This window comes from Pocillopora damicornis, chromosome 8 (assembly GCF_964200805.1).
Source record: "Pocillopora damicornis chromosome 8, jaPocDami1.2, whole genome shotgun sequence".
Lineage (NCBI taxonomy): Eukaryota > Metazoa > Cnidaria > Anthozoa > Scleractinia > Pocilloporidae > Pocillopora > Pocillopora damicornis.
In genome coordinates this window covers 22,057,038-22,076,675 of record NC_142677.1, presented here as the reverse complement: position 1 = coordinate 22,076,675, position 19,638 = coordinate 22,057,038, and the positions used below count along the sequence as shown (strand labels likewise).

General features: G+C 37.1%; 2 protein-coding genes across 2 annotated transcripts; one reads left to right on the top strand and one right to left on the bottom strand.

Moving 5' to 3' along the window:
* Positions 1 to 16: 16 nt before the first annotated feature.
* On the top strand, positions 17 to 4,806 carry LOC113678877 (uncharacterized). The gene is made up of 7 exons (XM_089214827.1): positions 17 to 214; positions 543 to 693; positions 774 to 828; positions 1,069 to 1,199; positions 1,699 to 2,184; positions 2,656 to 2,823; positions 3,670 to 4,806. The coding sequence occupies exons 1-7, from the start codon at positions 29 to 31 to the stop codon at positions 3,813 to 3,815; spliced, it is 1,323 nt and encodes a 440-aa protein (XP_089070953.1). The 5' UTR covers positions 17 to 28; the 3' UTR covers positions 3,816 to 4,806.
* On the bottom strand, positions 3,969 to 9,844 carry LOC113678920 (ribosome production factor 2 homolog). Its single transcript, XM_027195837.2, has 10 exons — positions 9,705 to 9,844; positions 9,451 to 9,583; positions 8,878 to 8,915; positions 8,609 to 8,648; positions 7,954 to 8,035; positions 7,515 to 7,591; positions 7,189 to 7,288; positions 6,294 to 6,396; positions 5,626 to 5,770; positions 3,969 to 4,977 (listed from the first exon to the last, which is right to left on the bottom strand). The coding sequence occupies exons 1-10, from the start codon at positions 9,731 to 9,733 to the stop codon at positions 4,804 to 4,806; spliced, it is 921 nt and encodes a 306-aa protein (XP_027051638.2). The 5' UTR covers positions 9,734 to 9,844; the 3' UTR covers positions 3,969 to 4,803.
* Between the last annotated feature and the right edge of the window lie 9,794 nt (positions 9,845 to 19,638).

Below are 19,638 nucleotides of genomic sequence, written 5' to 3'. Positions count from 1 at the left end.
AGGAGATACAGAAGAGCGGGAGATTTCGATGCTGAAAAACAAGATGACTTCTTGTAACGAGTTTTTTAATCGTCTCCGAAAGCTTGCTTTCTCGGTGGATAGGGAGACTAACGGATTAAAAGAGGCCTTAGAGAATTCTGAAGTAACTACCTATGATGAAAATCGAGCCTGTCTGTTACTACGTGAAACTTTAGCGGAAGTTAAGGATCTGAAGGTAATATAACTCTGGGTAACTCCTTCCAAAAATTATACATCGTGATCGCGTCGGAAATGTGGAAGATTATTTTCAAATCCGCTTCTAAGTGATAAACAAAGAAAAGTACAGTAAAATTTCCGCACAGCTCCATACTACAGTAAAACAAATCTGTTTTCCCAGTGGAAATGTATTTTTTTGTCATTGTTTTCTCTATCCAAGAACTGGATGCATAATGTAGTATGGGGCTGTGCGGAAATTTTACCCAAGATCTATTTTGTGGACTGTGAAAACAACATACGGAAACTGTTTCTTTCATTTTTCTTTTCTTATTTTCTCATCTGTGCAGAAAGAAATTAACGCTAAAATTGAAGATTCACACCAACAATGTACATTTGAAGAGTTCATCTCAGCCTGTTCAAGGATCGTAAGTCAGACGAAAGAACAGATAAATGAACTTGAGGATCACTTGGTGAAATATGGATATACCAAATCCATGGGTAAGTCATTTAAAATAGAGGCAACATTAAATTTCTCAACTAGCTATAGGTAGAGGCTCACCGGAAATGTGTTCTTTCAGGAAATTTACCTGATCTGACCAAAGTTGGCACAAGTCTTCCTGGAGGCAATGGAAGGTAAGCCAAGTGGGAAGGACTTTAACAGATTACATTTATTGTTAAGTAATAACACCTTTTCACTGCCTTGCTTGGATTCAGTTTAAAAGTAAGTGTTCAGTGACCCTCCCCACCCCTGCCCTTAGCCCCCTCCCCACCCCTGCCCTTAGCCCCCTCCCCCCATAAATAAAAATTTTGTTGAAGAGACCATGCTTTTTTTGGTTCATGATTGCTTAACAGACACTAAATTTTCTGATTCAGTGTTGCTGTGGATACTGCTGTAAGCTCTGAGCAATCTGATAGTGGAGATGATGTGACATTTGAGAAAACTTCTGATACTGAGGAGAGTATTCCCATGGAAACAAACCAGCCTGATCAGATCAGTAGCAAAGGTAGCAAATGTTGACAAGACTCAAGTAGCTGATTCTTTTTGTTCAATTCAGAACACTAAAATGCACATGAAACACTTTAACCTTTACACTTGAACTCCTGCATGCATAACTCCATGGTGTTCTCTATACACTCCCAAGGGTGTTGACAAGGAAATTTTTTGAACAATCAGAAGCTTTTTAAGTTGATCATTTCCTTTATTCTCATGACCTTAATGTGAGATTCAGGGGTGATATTGTAAGGAAAAATGAGATGCCATTCACTCAAAGGTTTAAGCAGTCAAGCTAGCTTGCTTATATTCTAAAACCAGTAAAACAGACGTTAAATTCATCTCTATTCCCTGTTGTAGATGAAAACCTTTAATTACATTTTTGAAGGGAATGTGCTCTTTTCAATGTATGTATGGTATTGCTCAGATAGGCCTGAGATAGCCATTGTAAGAAATAAAAAGTGATTCTTAGTGTCTTATCTAATTATATACACCAAATTGACTTTTTACAGATAATGTTGAAGATATTCTTAAAACTCCGGAACCACCAGTGACGTTCACCAAAATGATTGAGGTCACTCCACAAAGATCACATGATACCAAGGATAAAGTACTAACAGATACAGAAATGATGTCCTGTTCAACACCTGAAGCTCCACAAACCAACACACCCATGATAAAACCAAGACTATTGGTTGAATCCACAGAATCTCCAGTCAGCATCAATTCAACACCACAGGGTTTCCGTGTACCACCACAGCCTGTCACAGTCACACCAATGCTTAAGCACGCGGACCTTGTGGCAGTAACTCCACCTGGTTTGTCAAAGGGACAAGAATATCCAGATCTACCAGCTCCACCTATCATGGGTACTCCAGGATTCAAGACAATTGTGCCCACAGGAAAGGAATCTCCTGTTGTTGGGCTTGAATTGTCCTTTAGTTTGGATAGTCTCCCACCTCCCCCTGACATTACATCTGTTCAGCTCCTGAAGCCAGGTAAGATATAAGCTGTTACGTGATTATTTTTAAGGTAAAATGTTGCCTCATTACCCACCAACTTGCTCAGATCTTGTCTCAACTCAACATTTTCTTCATAGTGTCTGTCTGTGTTGCGCATTCAAAGGAGACATAGAAGGGGAAGTCACATACCTAACTAAAGTGTAAGGGAAGCCTTGGGTACAGCTGTTAGAACCTTAATTAACTTTTTTTTAGTTTGCAGCCATTATTTATGCTTTTCACTCACTTCTGTTCCCCTCCTCACCTGAGAGTAAAGATTGCATGACAAACCTAAAGGATGTGCGGAGAGGTTCTTCCTGCCAGTAACAACCAACTGAAGAGCAAAACCAGACCATACTGCAAAACTAGGACAATTTGGGGGGAGCTCAGAGGGTTATTTCCTAATGAAACCCTTTCTAGATAATGTCGGGATATTCAAACAACATAAGATTTTCATTCTTAATTTGACAGATGACATAGCAGCTCCTATTCAAAGCAACCATTTGGCTGTATTTGTACAGCCTCTTAGTGAACAAGAGTACAGTTCCTTACCAGTGTACGTAGCCAATCAGTTTACCTTAGAATGCATCAATCAGCATCTCCATACAATAAATGGATTTTTGGCCGGTGGCAATCAAGGTAACATAAGAGGCATTAATTTTCCATTTCAACTCATTACAAAAAATGTTTTAACTTAGTAATTGGTAAAAGAACATTTAATTGTTTGTCATTTGTTATAATAAGGATTGTAATATACCAGCAACAACAAACCAACAACACATAACCTTTCTCTTTGTGGCCTGACAAAGACTAGCAGTATAGCAGTCAAAACATCACAATCAACACACAATTGATTAGCCTGACTCTTACTTTGTGAGACAAATGATTAAACATTCATTTATCTATAAAAATTCACAATAGACTGCAACAATTTCTAATGTGTTGTAATTCTTGTAACTGTAATTACACAGCATGGTCTTAGTGGAAGCTTTATGATCAATTTATTGAATGTTTTTTTTCCTTTTTAATATGGCTGAGTCCTAAGTGGTATACATATAATGAAAACATATTATTTTCTACCAACACCATTTTCACAAGGGAAAAAAATTCAAGATTTACTCCCTGTGTCTTTAGCAAGTATTCTGTGGCAAAATAATTACTTTGGAATAGTTTCTTTCCTCTGCATGTGTCTTTGTTGAGTCAATCACACACCCTGGAGGGCTTTGTCCTTGATAAATAACATTTTTCAAAAACTCCCTTGATGGTTTTTAGAGGAGGGGCCTTGTTTCCTTTTGCCTTCACTGTTGAGGAAATTTTGTCAAGGAAACTTTTCCAAAAGTTTTTAGGACAGTCTGGTTTTACTTGAGTTGGGAATACTAATACAGACACCAGTCTAGACCCTTTTTACACACTCTGTTTCTTAGCCTTGGCCATAAATGTCTTAAAGTAAATATCAGGCTTTAATCTTCTCTTCCTTGATTTCAGTGCAACATGAACCTGTCATGGTTGAACAGGATCTTAGAGATTTGTTAAACTTGGGAGCAGCTACCAAGGCATTCATGTTGGTGTTGGTGAAAACAGGAAGGTTAAAGCTCACAGGGAAGAAGATCATGTTTGTGAACTCTGCATAGATCAGATTTAAGAACTAAATTATAGCCCTTATGCCTTTTCCTTAAGAATGGCTGAGAAAAGCTCATGTAAAGATACCGACTGGAAAGTTTTTTAACCAGGAACGTATCCCACAGCACTTGGATCAAAAGAGTAACCACCAGAAATCAACAATAAATGTATAAATAACTTTATTTAATGAGGGTGAACACTCTACAGTCATTAACTTACAGACTTGTAGCATTCATGTTGGTGTTGGTAGTCCCTAGATTACATGAATTGATAAGAAAGTGGCTGGGCTTGAAGAAAAATGTAATGCAAACAGAGCTTAGGGGTGCATTCCTTGTTCAGTTCATAATGGCGGTAAATGTGGTTCACACACACGACTCTGACAAAGAAACTATTATCAAACAAAGTTAGGATTCTGTGATTCACCTGCACATAAAAAAAAACTTTTTCACAATCAGGGGGTTGGGTGAGGGAGGGCAGAGAAGAAAATAGACCAAAAAAACTGCAGCACCTTCTGTGGAGTTTTATATTCAAGTGTTGGATTTGAGCATTTGATGGAAGTGCACTAAACATCATCCAAGTTCTTTTCATTCCCATAATAATTTTTGTCTACAATGAGTATTCATGTCCTGTCAAAATGCAACTCCACTCCTTTTTACATAGATGGTTTCAGAAACAAGACAAGAACTTACAAACATGATGATTTACAGACAACAGTAAGACTTAACTTTTATATTTTACCATTCAACATAAAACAAAACATGTCGCTGCCAGGTTCTGGGGAATAAACTCACAAACCCTACATTATATTCCCCAGTGCCTTGTGCAGAGGTCTGTTGTTTAACATTGAATTTTGTAATATAAACTGGGCTTTACTGATATTATTTGAGTCCAATACCTACTGTAAATCTTGTTGATAATTATTGATCCACAAATAGTGATTAAAATGTCTACCTTGAGAATAATGGTAAAGTCGAGTGGAAATAAATTTAATTCACATTGTCAGCCTGTTTTTTTCCTTTTAACTTTATCCTGTGGTTTTCCTTTTGTATTCAATTGTCTTTTGAGTCCTTTCATTTTCCTGGTTTGTAATTTAGAGTAATCTTGCCTTTGCATGTGTACTTTTCCTTCCTTGGTACCAAATGCATCATATGAGACATTCTTTACTTTCTTGGGCTGGAAAGGAATCAGAAATGTTAACATACTTTCCTGACAATTTGTCAGAACCTGTTTCGGGGGTTTCAAAATGTTTTGTAGTGGATATCAGACTCTGCAAAAGTAGGTGACTGTGAAAAGATTATTAAGGGCCAAATGTTAATTATTTAAACCACATTGACCAGCAAAATATTATCAAGTAGCCAGTGGAATTCCAACAGTTGCCAGTTTGTTTTGAAACCCCTGCATTTATACTCCTGGATGAAGAGAGGCATTGTGAAGGTAAAGTGTTTTGCACAAGAACACAACACATTGACCTGGCCAGGTCTGCAACCTCAACCTCTGGACCCAAAGTCCCACACTAATTACTCTACAAGGCAGTTAACACTGAAGTTTTGACATGTCTACTAATATACCAGTAATTTTTTATACTGTGCACTCTGAAAATCTGAAATTCATTCTTGATTGTATAAAAAGACACATTCCTGAAAAATGAATTGCTAGTATTGTGCATGTGCACATGTGAATCACCATCACCAAAACATTACTAGCAAAAATGTTGCCTGGCTCACAAAGAAAACCAGTCATTTCCAAAAATTTCAAACAAAAATGTTCTTTGATTTCCTTACTTAAAAAGAGTGACCCTACCACTGTAAAAGTAACACTGACCTTTACTACTTTAGGTACTTTCGTTGCAGCCTTCATTAAGTCATCTGATGCTAAGTGCGTTCTTCTAAGAACCAGATCAAGAGAAGGGCCCATCTCTTCAACCTCAATACGTGGAGTGCGACTTCCTGATTTCTTCAGCAATACCCTGAAAAACAAAATATTTACATCTTATTGAAGTCACCTTGACATAGAAAAACGGAAAACTATGAACTGATTAGTATATTGAAGAACAATACCACATTAGCATATAATTTTTTTTTAGTTCTTAGGATTGCTTGAAATTTCTGAACAAGATCTGATACTGTCAAAAAATTAAAAAGAATTTTTGATGGAAATTCTGTGAAAATTGTTTGGCTGCCAGCATGTAACCAGAGGGTAATTTTATAATATTATACTAATAAATTTTCTATAAAAATGTCATTGCATAATATATATTTCAGCAATCCCACCAATCCAACAAGTCCACTAAGATCATTAGATCTGGGACAAAATTATATCTGTCAGTTTCAGTACAGATGTAGATGAAATCAGTCTCCATTACAACAAAACCATTTTCACACCTTGAATTACTTTTTCATTAGATATTATTAATATTATCACCAGAGAAGCATCCTTAAATATCTCAAACACAACTTAAAATATGCAATTGTTTAAATATTTTTTTATACCTGTAGCTTCTCAGATAAATTTTCCCATCCACTGCTGTAAATTGCAACACATGCTCAAGTCCCTGTAATCTGACTTTCTCTATTACTGGTCCTCTGTAGAAATCTGAAGATGAAAGGCAGCTGACAAATGAATAAAATGTCCACATACACTGTTTGCAGTGTCACATGTTTATTGCAGCTTCTCTTGAGTCAATACCCAAAGTAACTGACATTGGAATGAATTACTATTTCCAATTCATTTCTGTCAGGCAAAAGGTTTTGATCTGAATGTTTGGACATTCCATAACTTGACTGTTAAGTCACATTTTCCAGTCTTGAGTATCTCTTAACTCCTTCCCCGAAAAAAAAAAAAAAAAAGAAAAAAAAAAGAAAAAGAAAAGAAAAAGAAAAGAAAAAGAAAAGAAAAAAAAGAAAAGGGAACCTTCAACTCCAAAAAGTGATTAACATGTAATTTCTCCCCATAGTATACATAAGTTATCCAGGAAACAGATAATGAGAATACTCAAATTTAGTACATAGAAGTTGTAACCTTGACCTAACACCAAATTCTCATAATTAATTTACAAGGAAATGTGTGTCAGCTAGAGGGGAGAATTAACAATCAGATCTTGGGAGTTAAAGGGTTAAGGAAAAGAACTGAAGTTTAGCCTGCTAAAAAGACAAAGGGTGATATTTTACTCTTACAAAAAAAATTGTGAAGCCAAAACACTTTTTAACTTGGGGTTACTAATCTGAATGCCATATGATTACAACTAAAATTAAAATAAACAATGTTTGTAAATTATGAGAGCATAGCCTGTCACCTAAATTTTGGCCATTCAATATGGCCTCTGACTCACAAACAACATGCTTCACTATCAGCTTTGCAGTTCAGTGAAAAAAGGGGGAAACAAACCTATGAGGATACTTTTCAGGCGTTTGTAAACAACATCATTTTCAAATTCTTGTCCAGAAAATAGCAAACAAGGCTTGGTACCAACTGAACACTTCTGAATCTGAAAAGTAAGTTTAAATTCAGAACAGAAGTCTTGTGTTAACATGATACAATCCCAGATATTTTGTTTGGAGCCCCCCTACAAGAAAGTTTTGGGTAATAAGGTATCTGACTCATGCGCTTGATATCAACAGTTCATTTTAATAACTCCCTTATATTTTCGCATTTCAATGATAGACTCAACATGCATACTGAATCTTGTAGGCAACAAATAATATCCATCTTACCTTAAATTGACTTAGTGACACAAACTTGTCAATTCCTAACTCAATCATGTCCAAGATATGGCCATCAAAACAGCGACCTGAAAGGTGACAAATCCTTTGTTAAATCAAAACCATTGTGAATAAACACATCAAGGACTTATCTTGTGGTAGTTATTTTTTTTTTTTAACATTTGAATTATGGTAGATCAGTACAATGAGTTGACATAATCATTTTACTCCCAGTAGTGACCAAGACATACATTCTCCTTAAAATATTAATACAATGCTAAGCAGAATATAGCAAAATATCAATTAGGAGATTATAACTTGATCCACTACTAAATTCTCAGAATTAAAATTAATCAATCTTTGGTAGAAAGTAAGGAGAATTACTAAGAGATCTTGAGAGTGGAAGAGTTAAGATAATTAGCTTGAAATCTGATTAAATAATGAAACCTACCTATGACCAGATTGTGAGGCCTCTTCTTGGAATGAGACCCAAAGAGAAATAAGGCTGCATCATTCTTAACACTAAAGAATTCCTAAAAGATAAGTTAAGTATCCTTAGTGAACCTTTGCAAGAGAAAACATCTTGCCCTTTATCAACCCACCACCAAGCTGAGGCAGAGGCTTGGATCTTATTGACAACATATCAAGCATACCTATATCAAAGTTATTGTAATCAAAATAATATTTTTTTTAACCATGAATATTAACAATACTTGAATATGCTACACAAAATATCTGTAATTCAACTTGGAATGGTGAAAATTGAAATTACAGGATTTTGAACTATTAACAATCACCATACCACATCACTTTGATTTGTGAGTGACCCTATGCATAAGATTTTCAAATCCCATGGCTTAAGTATAATCTTACAGATATATATCCGAGTCAAAATAATGTTTCATGGTTGTGATTTTTTTCAATCACCTGTTTCAATGTAAAATATAGATTTTTATGGCAAAATGAATAAATTTTGTCTGAAATATTGAGCTCTTTCACTTTGCTTAATCTTCCCTCAAATAAATAGAATGCCTAGGTATATAACATACCAGAAAAGAAAGTGTAATACAAGTACAAAAGAGAAATTCTTTCTGCATTGCACTTACAAGTGAAGTGTGATCTTCAAATGGTCGCATGATATTTTTCCTGTAAACAATAAAAGTTGAAAGAAATTGATATTGCACAATAATTATTAATCAAAACAAATAACAAATAAGCCAGGACTGGCCCATGTGCCTGGTGATTTACATGGTTTCCCAAACACAAAGGAAATACTACACAAGTTACTACAAACAAACCAAACAATGTGAAATTTCACAGGAAATTTACAGTCACAAAACATCATAAGAATGAGATTGATCAAGAAATATTTTACCTTTGAAACATGACTGAGTTGGGTTTTTTCAGTAAACACTGAAAAGAAAGAGAAAAATAGAGGGTTCATCATCAGTAATGGAATTATGTACGTCTGGGCTAAGCTGCAGAATACCCTGCCACTCATTCATGCCTCGATCTTCTTAGCCTCCCGACACATGTAAAAAACACACAACGTAGTAACTAGTTAGTCCAAAAGTCGATGACGCGTCTCATTAAATTAATTTGAAAGTACCATGGATTTAAGAGTCCCAGAAGTCACAAATATACAGCTTCTGTTGCAAAATTATATTTAAAAAATCATCTGGCCAACAGGTTTTGAGAATAGAAAAAGGATTACCAGCTCGAGAGTATCGTGAGTTACGTTGATATGACACCAAACTCTGTTATGCAATTTACAACGAAATGTAAAACAGAGAAAGTTGGTGATCAGATCTTCCGTATTAGATAAATACACATTCCCACGTGACAAATTTAGAAAAATTTGCTTCATCCCAATCCAGCTCACCACACACAGCCTTACTAATTAACACTTTCGTCAGATCACTCAGAACCCATGCTTCCACTGACTCACCAGATCTTTCATGGCTTGAGTCACAATCTCACTTGTCCTGCCACCACGCAAGAACAAAGCAGTTTTAGTGTTTTCAACAATCTTCGGCGCACGCTGTTCGACTGCCCGCCTTCCACGTTGTGTTTTCGGACGCCTGTTGAACATCAGGAACAAAATAAAGTGTTTCTCAGACTGAAATAATTCCTATGTATCAAATCTTTAAAAGATAAGGGTGGACATTTAGGAACACAGCAAGCAAAAACGAATTGTCTTACACTACTCCGGTGGCCGGTGAAGCCGCCATTTTGCATAGCTTTTTAGAGAGAGGTCTGGAATCGAAACATACGCAGTCCCAGAGCTGTCCCGTGCAGAGAGTCCCAGAACGCCAGAAGTCAATGAAGGTATTCAAATATCAAAGAACGGGATGATTGAGGCGGGGGAAGGGGGTGCGCGCAGGGAGGAAATTGTTTCTGAGATATTTTCTTCATATGGCCCTAGCCTTCTTTAATAAAAATAAGCAGTTTATGACTGTATACAGTGCATGTGGCTACTGATGTAGCACAATTTTTATTTTTATAGCATTGAAAAGAACTAAAGGTTGTATGATGATGCTAGAAGGCAGCGCTGCAGAAGACTCTTTTTTTCCATATGCAAAACAGAAAACCTGTCGCGTCCCACATATTCCACACAACCGCTGCCTGGTTAGCTCATGTTGTAGAGCGCCAGAATGCCGTGCGGGAGGTCGTGGGTTTAAGACCTTGGCCGCACCAACACTCAGGGTCTTAAAGTAACTGGGGAATGTGCTGCCTTCGCTACGAAATCTGCAAATGGAAAGACACTCTAATCTTCTCGGATAAGGATGAAAAGAGTCCAGAGGTGTTCACTGGTGTCCGAAATAAAAAATCGGACACTAATGTTTCGAATAAAAAATTAATGTCCATAATCGAAAATCGGAAATGCACTAATGTCCAAAATCGAAATTCGGACACAAGTGTCTAAAATCAAAATTCATTCCCACCCTGGTATACTTCGAACCTTGCTTGTTTCCCAAATTTGGCGGCATTCTTGGGCATACGTCAAACGATAATGAATGCTCTCTCTTCGAAGTTGATTGAGTGTGTACTGGGCACGAATGTCGCACTAAGAAGATAATCCGAAAAAAAGACAATAAGAAGCACCGGGAAACATAGGGTCAAATTGGATCAAGAGTGGAATTCTGTTGCTACTTACCATCACTCACTCATTCCCGTAACATAGTGGCATCGCCGCCTATGTATGGGAGGAGGTAGCCAAGTAACTACTGCACTTAATTCCAGACTAGAAGAGGTGAATTAATGTGTCTGAATATATGATGTTCATGTCATGTTTCTTTTCGACGCCATTTTGTTGCCTAAGAAATCGACGCAGTCTTTTCTTCTGATTCCGCTGTGCCTAGTCCGGAGTGCCCACGAACAACTTAGTAGAGCGATAACCTTCTTCCTCCAAGACATTACACAATTGAAAATAGACCGAGCCATGGACTAAACTTGGAAATAATCAGTGTTAAACACCAAACAAGTAATGAATCTAGTAATGTTCCCTTTAAAAAAAATACTTAAAATATGCTCATTATCTTAGCTAGCGATGCTTCTTTTATAAAAAGGGCAAAATTTATGCTCGTTTTTTTCCAAATTATGCCAAAAGTTATGCTAGCACCATGTATAAGGGCCTATCGACTGAATGTTCAAAACTAGTAGTTTTCACTATTATACAGTCGAAAATAAAATGGAAAGAAAAAACTAAAATTATAATTTTCATTCCTCTTACGCATGGTACTTCTTCACCTTCATTTTTCGAGAGTACTTTTTGTAGCATATATCAAATACGAACCACAATTCTAACTTTTGGGTTTAAAAAAAATATATATATATATATACATCAATAACCGAGAAACAATAACGCACGGTGCTGAATGTTGATTAAGTTCCGTGACCCCTAACAACAAAGAACATAGAGTTTTAATTGTGAACATTTACTGACCCTTGTCGATTGCTCGAACATGGCCGTCTGCGTTGAGATCCGTTTGAAATAAACGTTAATGCATGGATCGTTCGTTAGGGCTTAAAAGTTGACCTCTTTAAATACATGGTGGTCAATGGACATAATTACTGAATTCCGTGAGCAACCGCACTTTTCAACTTTGCTCTTTCATTTATAGACTTCTTCTTAACTAATTAGAGTCATCGATTAATTTACAGAATAAAATCCAAATATTTAGATATTCATATAAAATTTTTCCATTCCGTGAAAATCGTTCGATGATGTTTCCTTCATTTTCGCTCGGTAAAGAACTCAACAAATGACCTCCAATAACTATAAATAACTACCGGAAAGATACATGGTATGCGCATGCGTAATGCATTTAAGCTTGTTCTGCAGCAACTAATATGTATTTAGTTGCTGAGGTTGGTCGAGAAGGAATGGAAAGTGTTTGGCCTGATGTCATGAAGTACAGACCGAGCGCGCTCGGTCTGTACATCATGACCTTGGGCCACGGAGGTCATCAACCTCAAATAGGACGCAATAGCCGGACCCAAGGGACAAACACTAAAAAGATCCCACAATTAAAACTTTTCCATTGTTTTTTCTAGTCAGAACAAAAACCTCACAATTCATCGAAAAACGCGAAATATTTCCCCATTTCGCATTTGATTTAATTTTTTTCTTTGCAACAAAGCCGTCGTAGTGCGAAACCAGACGGCTTTCTACGGACTGGCGCGGCTCACGTCAGACTCAAGTCGACCAGTCCAGCCCTCCATTCTAAGATTGCGTGTGCGGTGCCGGACGGGTCATATGATCGATAATGCATGTTCAGTTGAAAAGTCGGTAGATAATTTAGAGATAGCTTCCCAGAGTACATAGAGTCATAGAGTACGTCCGAAAAAGAAATGACAATTTTACCTGGTGATCTATTGATAAAATAATCACTGAACTTGGTTAGCACACAATATCGTCGTGATTTGTCAGAGACGAGCAGATCGTTTAATTTCTCGAGTCTCGCCACAGGCTCGCCACGGACAAATATTACTCAACCTGATCTTATTATTACCATTAATAAGTTGTGAAACCAAAAGCGAGCAAGTACACGTTTTATTTGACATCCAGTTGGTATCAAAAAACAATTACAGAGGAAGTGTCTTTCTTTGACTTGCATTGTTCAATTTTTTTACAGGAAAGCAGATTATTACGTCGCGCATGAACGGAAAGTTCTTGCAACTTTCAAAAAGCTACCCATGATTCCGTTACGTGCCGAACGTGTAGTGCTGCAAATTTGCGACACAAAGAAAATTTGATAATTACACGGCTTATGCAACAAGCTTTGTTCTCTTACAGCTTTGGAAGGATTACCTTCACGTGTAACCTGCGAAATTTACGTTTGTAACTAATGTTTTACTGATTTTTTCAAACAGCATTTAATTACTTATGAACGGCTCGGACTTTTAGACGTATTTGAGAGTACACACTAGAGTGACATTGCCTCTTTGATTTCAATGGTCACTAAAGACACAAGAGTGATTTTCTAATGTGTTATTACTTCAATTGTCTGTCTCAAACTATACTGATTTTCTCATGAGACCTCGCCTACGTATCAAACTTGACAAATGAAGTCAACAATTTTTTTCTTAAGACAAAGTTAGATCAGTTTGATGGTAAACGTACCAAGTCAAGTCAAAAGGCGTTTACCATATTCACGCTCTTTATCACAATAGTCTCCTAAAATTCAGTGATCTGACATTAATCTTCTCTTGACTAAGATAGCTCAACACATCAAATGAACTTTTATTGTTCTGTTTACAATAAAGTCATCAAGTAGGCTATCATGAGAAGCTTCTTTGTTGTCGTTCTATTATCTCTTTCCTCATGGGATGACCTCGCATTACCTCACCGCTTGTTGCAGACGAGCAAAAGTCATGCAGATATTGTATAAGAGAGTGAGTTTGTCCGACCATGATCAGCTCACAAAAAGTGCGGGCTATGTTCAATTTTAAAATGGAACCCCGATGGACTTCCGAGATTGGGCAGATAATGCAGACGAATGCTAAAGAAGAGAAAAAACTCAAGCTACAGATTAACAGGATAAATAGCGCAAAGAGAGTGCAACTGGATAAAATTGATCAAGAGATGATGACACTGCGTAAGCAGTTACTCGATGATTGTAAAATTCTCGGTACTCGAAGCGATATCAAAAAACGCGACGAGAAAAACGGAGATGAGGAAGGTCAGAAGGTTAAAATTGTGGAGCCAACCTTTGCGGGATTCCAGAAACCCGATGCTATAGACCGAAATGGTTTTAAAACTTTTCAAGAACGCTCGCGTCAAAGAGCTATTGAGCAACAGGAATCTAGACCCACTCCAAGTAGAATGAGGGCCACTGAAAAAGATGGAAATAATAATTTCAGGAGAAAAATGTCTGATTTGGGAATGCTACCACCATCGTGTTCAACTCCGTCGATTCGGGGCGGTCGTCGCCACTCCATAGCAGAGATCAATTTGAATGATACACTTCTGAGTAAAATTTGCGCACAGACAAATACCAGCAGTTCGCCCATCAAAAAAGGTGCGTCTGGAGCGCTCATGACAGGAGCAGACGTTAAAATCGATCATCTTCGTTTGCGGCAAAGAAGAGGAAGCCTTCCCCCCGCTATGACGTACGAAAGGGACCACTCCATGGATTTGCCTAAAATAAAAAATATGAAATTTCAACCTGAGCGAGGCAGCAAATTGGAGAGTGAAAAAGAGAGCAAAATGATGAGTCATATGGATATGAAATTAGCAAACTTTAGCAGAAGAAGGAGAAATTCTCTACCAAACTTCCACATTTTACCCCCGAATAGAGATTCAATGGCTTGTAAAGAGCGTTTAACAGCTAAACTGATGCGCACCAAGCCAAAACCAAGCAGTGCAGTTAGCAGAAATGTTACATCACCGACTAAATCGTCCATTTTTGGGAGAAAGTTCAAGAAGAACCTAACGCCCGTCACTGAAAAATCTGATGAAGGAAAATCTGAAAATGAGCAAAGTGATGAAGACGATGAAAGCTTATCGTTGGACCGGCCATCGCTTGCAGAGGCAAATGAACCTGGCCCAGATGAACCACTTTCATGTGAACAAGAGCTTAGCTTCATCCCAAAAGCCACACTGAAAGAAAAGATGGATAAGTTTTTCCTTGAATGGGTGGATGAACCGGAAGAGGAACCAAGGATTGACATAGAAGAACTTTTGCAAGAGTCACGAAAAGAGAAAGAGGAGAAACAACAACAAAAGTAAAGTGATGCCGAAAAAGATTTAGAGATAAGATGTATTGAAAAAGATTTGTCGCAATGTTCAGGACTGGAAAGTTTTCCCGTGGAAGAAGAGAAGTGAAGTGAAAACAACTTTATCGTTTGCTTTTACCTAAGTATACACAGAAAGACAGTAGATTAGACTTCTCAACGGCAAAAGGTCTGAAGTCGCAAATTAAACTTTCAGTATATAAAAAGTGGTTATAGAGAAAGTGCGGTATCGGTTTTTGGAAAGACTTAGTGTCTTGCCAGGAAAGAGATGTGTTTCTTCATCCGAAACTAGGCTTTGATCGTTTCTTGTTTTGCAGGTTGTATATAAAATTTGGGTGATAATGTGAAATCAAAACCTAATAGAAATAACGCCATAAATACAGAAACTACAGACAAATTGCTGATAATTTAAGATCCTCTGCTTCGTGATATCGTTCGATTGAAAAAGATTTTCATTGTATACAAGCTGTAAATTGCCGATATATATATAAGTATCTATACATTACTTTATCTTTAATGAAAAATCATTTAAACAAACAGAAATAAAACTTGTTGTATAACACGAAGATCTTTGCTTGTTTTCTATATTATCACCATTAATTAGCGCTCGCAGAGAAAATGAAAATGAATATTAATTGCAATTAACGAGATCAAGTGCTAAATTCCAGGTTTATCGGGTAGGGCCTGTGTAAATAGCACAAATATTGATCTACCCCCCAGCCGAGAACTGCATGATATATTATAAATATTGGACGTGACCGACAACTTTTTGAACAAAAGATGAAAAGATTTTTGCCGATGAAGCGGATTAGAAGAAGCCGCGAAAATGTAGAACAAAAGCTTTATTATTAAAAACGTACTTGATGGGAAAAAGAACTTTGGTAAATTGGAAAACATTTTTGTCCGATTTCTTTATATTCCCGTGAAAAAATGAAATCAATTCGGGTACTTTTTTTCATCTGAACATAGGAGAAAACTATAAAACACTCATTACAGAATCGCGCCCATTGAAAAACGTCGCACGGGAAAATGCAAATAAGCTAGAAAAGAGAAAGAGAGCATGCGTAACTTCACGCAGGCCTGTCAATCCGACTGTCAATCATGTAATCCCCCGTGTACGCAGTGTTCGAAAGTATTGTTTCTTGTGCAGACAACCGAAACGTAGCGCTTTTCATCGAAGAAGAATAGACGTAATTAGTGGCGTTATCTTGATTAGGTTATATTGTTTAAAAATCGGTCAGATGTAAAATTAAATTACCTTTCAAATGCCGGGTTTTCAATTTGTGTTAAGACTCAAATGCGGCAGATTTGCGAGGTTCGACCATCAACTTCGCCAAGAAAGCAAAACATCACAGAAATATTCCTTTTAGTAAAATTTCCGTACTGCCCCAAACTATCGTAAAACAAATCTGTTTTCCCAATGGTAAAGTATTGTTTTTGTCACTCTATCCAAGAACTGAACGTATAATGTAGTGTGGGGCTGTGCGGAATTTTACCTTCCTTTTTGGCCCGTTATTGCCGTCAGTTTCAGATAACACGTCGGTAGTCTAATTACTTTTCGAAAAGCTTAAGTATACGTTGTAGATTCCCGCTCCACGTAGGTGCACGCTCACGCTCATAAGCTTACGGATGAACACTTCACGCTCTTTTGATATGCAAACGCGGCCCTCGCTCTTTACCGACGAAAAGAGCATTTCGTCACTTTGAAACAATGCTAATTGCTCCAATTGTATCTCCATTGTCTCTAAACGGACGCAAAGCGAAATTTTACAACTCCCGTTTGGGAATTTGTCAATTCAGATCTAAAGCGACCGAAGTTGGCGGTGAGCGTTTGCAACCTCATTCCCAGGTCATTGCGCCCGCAAAGCATCATGGGTACCCCACTTTTCTCGGGCGACGCTTTTCAATGGGCGCGATTCCGTAATGACCGGCCAATAATCCTACCTGCAAATTAAAGGCAGATTAGTTTAATTCCAATGGTCTGTCGAAAGATGCCTAGAAAGCCAATATCAGAAAGGAAACTTCAAATTACGAAACCTGGCGCTCACTTTGATTCGATCTTATCCACTGAATCATCCACCTCGATTTTACGCACCAAACTAAGGGCAGACAAATCGCTTTTTATTACTCTATGAAATAATAATTAGAATTAACTCTCCAGTAATTTCGAAAGCAAGAAAAGACGGGGGAGCCTCCGACCGGACAAAGATCTGTGGAAGGGAGGGGTCGGACAGGCAAGGTTTTTGCCAGGCGTGCGCCAAAGATCACCTCAGATCCCCAGCCAACAGATCTTAGGGCATGATTTTGGTAAATAATCTCCAACATAACTTCTTCACGTTTGTGCGAGTGTATGTTTCCTTTCCTTTTTACTCTTGTTAAGTCGGAAACTTTAAAAAAAGACGCTTTCTTTTCAACATGAGAAACGTCATTATAGGGCTCCCCTCCCCATCTCTTACTGTATATTGAAGATGCTGGGTATCATTATGTAATAACCATGGCTATTTTTATTACTGGAATTAACTGGTGCCTTTTTTAGGAGCTCCCTTGAGGGTTATGTCTAAATTAAACGTCTCAGGGTTAATATAAATAACTTCATTATATAACGTATTGTACACACGTGCAACAGAATGTGAAGAGTTAAAGGGGCGTGCAGTTAACGAAATTTGGGAAACTTCGTAAATATGCTCATAAACCACCATTGACTTCGTATTCTTTGATTGTGTCGCTTTTGAACGAAAACGGAGACATTATCTTATATTTGTGATTTTTCAACAAACTTTACTCACTTCATCACACAAAATGTTAATACAACGCTATATATATATGTACATATATATTTTTTTGATTCCATACTAAACGTGTAAGGAGCACTGGTACCCAAAAAACCGCGGGGTTTAAGAATCTGAGTGCCATTTTGCATTTATACATAAATACACACACGCATACAAACAAAGTATTATTGAGTAGAAATTGCAAAAAAACAGGATGATTATCTCCAAATCCTATACTTAATAATTATGTATAAAATTATGTTTAAGTTTCAATTTTGAAATAAAGAGAGAAGAGTCCTTGATAATATTTATGAAGGGCATTCCATATGTCCTTTATATCGGATATTTACAATTCCATAGTTAATTTGTATCATAACTATCAAAACGTTGAACAATTTTGAAGTAAGACATGAAAGCAGAAGGCAGTAGACTATTATGATATTTGTACAAGCAAATTGAAATGTAAAAAGGAACAAGGTTAGGAAATTTTCATGTTTCCCAGATCTTTAATTAATGGACTTGATGGATATTGAAATGCTGAAAACGTGATGATAGGTTCTTCCCTATCGTTAAATGTGCCCCATAAAATGTTTCGGAAAGCGACCAATGGCTAAAGGTTGCGATGATTCATCTAAGCAGAAATCATTAAGAGGAAAATTTTCTTGTCTCTCTATCTGTAATCAGTTCTGTCGAGTCAATAAGTTTAACACCACGAGGAAGCAAGCCAATTTTTCCCAACACTACCATTGTTGAATTAAACGTTAAGCGTTTTGGGAATATCAACAATCACGCGCGATTCGAACTGTTTCCTTCCTTTATTCCCACAATTTTCTTCAAGTATCTATGGGTTTATTCGATCGCAATGTTCTAGCATCTGTCCAGTATCTGCCACACTCAAACTATCTCTTATCTGAGCATACATTTTGTAATTACAATCCTGACGGTTACTGTGTATAGGATTATAAATTGTTCAACTATCAGTAATAATTATCATGCCCATCAGCACCACAGTATCGACTCCCCTAATGTTTTTCTGGTTGACTTACTCTCGCACAAATATAAATATGAAAAAAAAACTTTTAAAGAGAATTACAGGATAGCTTAGTATTTGTAACAGTTTGGAGCAGACAAGTAAATGCTTATTTCGTTAAGTTTAAAAAGCTTTCAATGCTACTATTTATAACTAGAGTTTATTAAGAATTAATCCTTTAAAGCAGATGCTTTTTTGGGAGCGAATAACTCTCCCAGGAGAGGTTTTTTATATTGTACTTTTAGAATATATAAAAATAGCGATGCTGGTAGATTTGTCAAGATCGCACAAAATGAACACTCTTTGAAATGTACTTTATTACTATAAAATATTTCATGAATTGATCTGAAATAAAGCTCTTGGCTTTCTTCTATAGTGAAGTTTGTTTGAATGGAGTTGGACTAAAAGAAAGTTACGAGTTTTCCTTTTAATGTGGCTTCCTTTGTTCGCCATTAATGAAAAATGAACCCATCCGTGACCACATGGTTAAACCGTGAGCACTGTTCACTAAATTATATCACAAAGAAGAATACTTTCAGACCAACTGTATTGCGTATTGCTAAGTAAGGGTTTGCCTTATTTTGCGTTCTTCCTACTACATAATCGGGAATCGCCCTATGGGCATTCTCGCTGGTAGACGTGATTATCATTTGCACGCGCATCAGAAATTATATAACCAGAGCTAATTATGACTAAACTTACAGACAAACCTCATCCTTTGAGGTGGATGTTTTTTGGCAGTTCCTAAGAGAGTTCATGCCCAATTCGAATTTCTTAGAATTGTCAAGCAATAGACGGACTCGGAAAGTTTGTAAATTACTCGCCTCTGGCTCGTGATTTACAAACATCTCTCGTGCTATCCCAACATCCCGCGTGCTTTATTACACAGGTTGTCTTCTACCTGCTTAAAGTGTTACAAACTCAGCTTTGACGTGGTTCAAAGTCATTCGAGCTGATAACCTTTCGTCTACTCATATAGTTAAGTTAGTCAATGTTATGCTTGCTTCTAAATTAGCGCACAAACTTAATTGCTCTTCTGATCCTACGTTAACAAATCCGTCCCAGGTTTACAAGGACCCGGCTAGACGCCCGGCCA